Source organism: Cariama cristata, unplaced genomic scaffold (assembly GCF_000690535.1).
Source record: "Cariama cristata isolate BGI_N322 unplaced genomic scaffold, ASM69053v1 scaffold23146, whole genome shotgun sequence".
NCBI classification, from domain to species: domain Eukaryota; kingdom Metazoa; phylum Chordata; class Aves; order Cariamiformes; family Cariamidae; genus Cariama; species Cariama cristata.
Window position 1 is genome coordinate 18557 of NW_009621902.1, and position 3412 is coordinate 21968.

Genomic DNA, 3412 nt, shown 5'->3' on the forward strand with positions numbered 1-3412 from the left:
CTCGCTGTCGGGGACAAAGTAGCCCCAACTTCCCCCTGCCCCCTCTGCTACAGGTCCGCTGCCTGGGACAGCTCATCACCCTGACGGGAAAAGACATTCCCGAGGAGCCTGCAGTGCCCAGCACAGACAATTCAGCCAGACCACAGGGGAGGGGAGAACTGCTACTTCGCTGGGAGAGGGAATACATATGCCAGTTAAAATTAAACAGTGTGTTGGCGCTAGCATGGAGAATTTTTTTTTTCCTACCTGCTCTAATGAGACACAATTCCTCAAGGCAGGAATTTAATGATAAAGAGAGTGACAGCAAACATGTAAATAATTCTGTGCATTCCCAGATCTTCCAGGGAAAAGCTAAGATACAAAGGGTGTCACAAGGATGAGAAGGCACTGGAGGGACAGGCGACATGTCAGGGAGGGGCCGGGCTCCAGGATTTGCGTTCTTTAAACAGTGCAGAGTCAGGCCCATCCACACCACCTCCCACCCAAGAAAGCAAGCGCCGTACGATGTGGAAGAGGCACGGGTGGGTGGTATCAGGGTTTGCTCCGCTCTGGGGGACGAGAGGCAGAGGGGGTGACTGATGAGCAGGCTCAGAGGCAGGAGCAGAACGCGAGGATTGCACTTTACAAACAAACCTGAGCTTCCTGTAATTGATTTGCTCAGCTGTGAGCTGTGCTCTGGTCTCTTCGGGAGAAAAGAGCACAGCCTGCCACTGCAAGGAGAGAAATTCTCTTTCGGGGTAGCCGGCACGCTGCTCACACTGCTGCCTTGTTCTGCGGAGATGGAATCAACCCTCTTAGGTATCTAACAGGGACCTGTGAACCGACGTTTATAGCTCTCTGTCAGGGATCAATATTTATTCATCCTTGTCTCAAGAGGCTCCTGGTAGCTGAGAGAGGGGTGAGGAATTTCAATAATCCTATCGAATGGCAGAGGGATGTGTTAAAAAGAAAGGGGGAAACCCAAGCATATGCCACATGCAGGGCCAGTTCCCAGCAGCAGGGAGCTGAGATCCAGGGAGGGAGGGAGCAGATGGCAGCTTTAGACTATGGAGATTTTTTTTTTTTTTTCCCTGAAGCTCAAATCTTTAATTGTGCAAAGCGATAAACCTTAAGTGTGATAAGGGGAGTGCAACAGCTTCTAAACCCCTGCCACATCTGCACTAGATCATACCTGTCTTAATGCTAAATATGCAGAGGTCAAACCAGTGCAATGAGGTTTCTGCCTAGCCCATGATGAGAGAATTCAAGTGGCAGCTATTTTTAAAAAACCCCAACAGGTTAGAGCTAGTTAGTGAGAGGGCCCAAATAACCACGTTGGTGTCTTAACTGAAACCAGTACACGTCCAAGTCAGATCACAAGACCGTTGCCGAGTTCTCTTTCCAGGTCAACCAATAACCCCACGAAAGGCTGGGATGAGCACCATGCCCGGGGCTTGTATCCTTCCCACTTGTAAAACAGTGAAAAATCTATTCCCCGGGAGGCTTTGAATCTAAACCAGGGTTTGCAAAACAGCCTGGGCTGAAAGATATTGAGAAAAAACACAGGAAGTCTTTCATCGACTACAATCCACAACTTCTGGTGAAAGAAAGGGATGCAGTCAAATTTCTAGTCAGCCAAATCTCCATCCAAATGCCAGAACAGCCAAAGGAAGAAGTGGAGAATAAAAAGCACAAGCTAGATATTTTTGTCCCAGTAATAAAACATTTACTAGAGCAAGCAGAAAGTAAATGCACAGCTGATAAAGAAAACATCACAATGTCACAAAAACCTGACAGTTTCTGATACTTCTTTCAGTAGAAACAAGACAGAGGTGGGTGCTGCTGACATGTTTCAACAAAAGAGTTCTTCCTTACCTTTATGGCGCCAAAAAAAAAAAGTTAAAAAACAAATAATACACACAATGAGTTAAAAACGGTCAAGCAAGATTTTACAGTTTTAACTACATGTGTCCAATACGGGGCGATCTTTGAGCTGTTCCACTTCATCAATCGCTTTTCCGGTTCTCCCTAAAGGCTTCTGAGCAGCAGATCCCTGAATTTCTGAATGAAGCCTCTTCATTTAGCTACGCTTCATGGGGGGCACCAGCCTTTGATTGTTGTGGTGTCTCTACCTTTTTTTCCCCTTTTTTGTTTTTAATTTTAAGCAAGCACTCAACCCTCTCATAACAGAGGGTGCATAGGCACAGCAGAGAGAAGTTTGCTATGCAGGCTTTCACCAAAATGAAGGTTATTAGGGAAGAAGAGGTTCTTTAAAAGAAAAAAATACCTGGGCAATGGGATTGGTGTACTGACCACAAACAAGCCAGGGAGTCCACCGTACACTAGATGTGAATTTGTGGTTAGCTGGGCTGGAGAAGGATCCCTTGAACAGCTTCATGGAAAAAAAAAAAGAAAAAAAAAAAAAAAAAAAAAAAAAGAAAAAAAAAAAAAAAAAAAAGGAAAAAACCCCCAACTTGCTTCATCCTGCCTTCAGCAACACAAATGGATACATTCTTAGTTGATGGAGAGAGATGTAAGGGGCAACCTGGAGGCCAAATTATTTGGGGATAAGAGAATATGTGAAAAGAAGAGGTTGGGGAAGAACTCACCATACTGAACAAACTGCTGAAAGATTAATGTTTAACAGGTGGGTCCTGAGCATCTCTAGATGGACTGGTTTTTTTAATGTGAACGTTGGTTAAGAAAAGACTACTTTAACCTTCTATGGACAACAGTTTCTTAATGTTCCAGGGACGTGAAACAGCTTCTTTCTTGTCAAGAAGATCTGTTTAAATCCAGCAGAGAGTCACTTGAGCGCTGAATGTTTAAAAGCAGAACCCAGGGAGCTTTATCAAAATGGTTTCTCTTTGACTAAGTATTGTGTGTACACATCATTAGAGCAAATCCGTCCACAGATGTACCGGCCTAGACTTGCATGGGGAGTTTTCATGGTTTCCTTCTCCTCCCTCAGCTGCTCAACAACCAGTTACCAAAAAATCCCAAGAAATCCTCTGGAAAAAGACAACACTACCTGCAGAGATTCCAGGCTGTGAAACACCAGCTTTTAACTGTCCCACCGGCTCTTCTTACGTTTTGGGGGCTCTGGGACAGCAAAACCATCTGTCTTGTTTTCTCGGCTGCTGGCATCCTTCCTGTTCTCGCCATTCCTGTTCTCGTTGTTCCTACCTTCGTTGCTATTCCTGCTATCACCATTATTGCGATTGCTACCGCTCACCTCAGCGAAGTGCCGGCTCTCACTGTGGCGATGGTTGTCGCCGTGTCGGCCCTCTCCGTGGCGGTAAGCGTCATTGTGGCGACTACCTCCTTCTCCGTGGCGTTGCACATCATTGTAGCGACCGCCACCCTCTCCACGGCGCGGGACCTCATTGTGGCGGCTGTTCCGGCTGTCGTTGTATCGTTCTCTGACAATGCC

General features: G+C 46.1%; 1 protein-coding gene across 1 annotated transcript in view; it reads right to left on the reverse strand.

The window, feature by feature from the left end:
* Window positions 1–2505: 2505 nt before the first annotated feature.
* Window positions 2506–3412, reverse strand: part of DDX42 (DEAD (Asp-Glu-Ala-Asp) box helicase 42) — a 16680-nt gene continuing 15773 nt past the window's right edge. Inside the window, exon 18 of the mRNA XM_009702157.1 lies at window positions 2506–3399. Coding sequence (XP_009700459.1) covers window positions 3044–3399 — 356 coding nt within the window. The 3' untranslated portion in view covers window positions 2506–3043. The remainder of the gene's footprint in view (window positions 3400–3412) is intronic.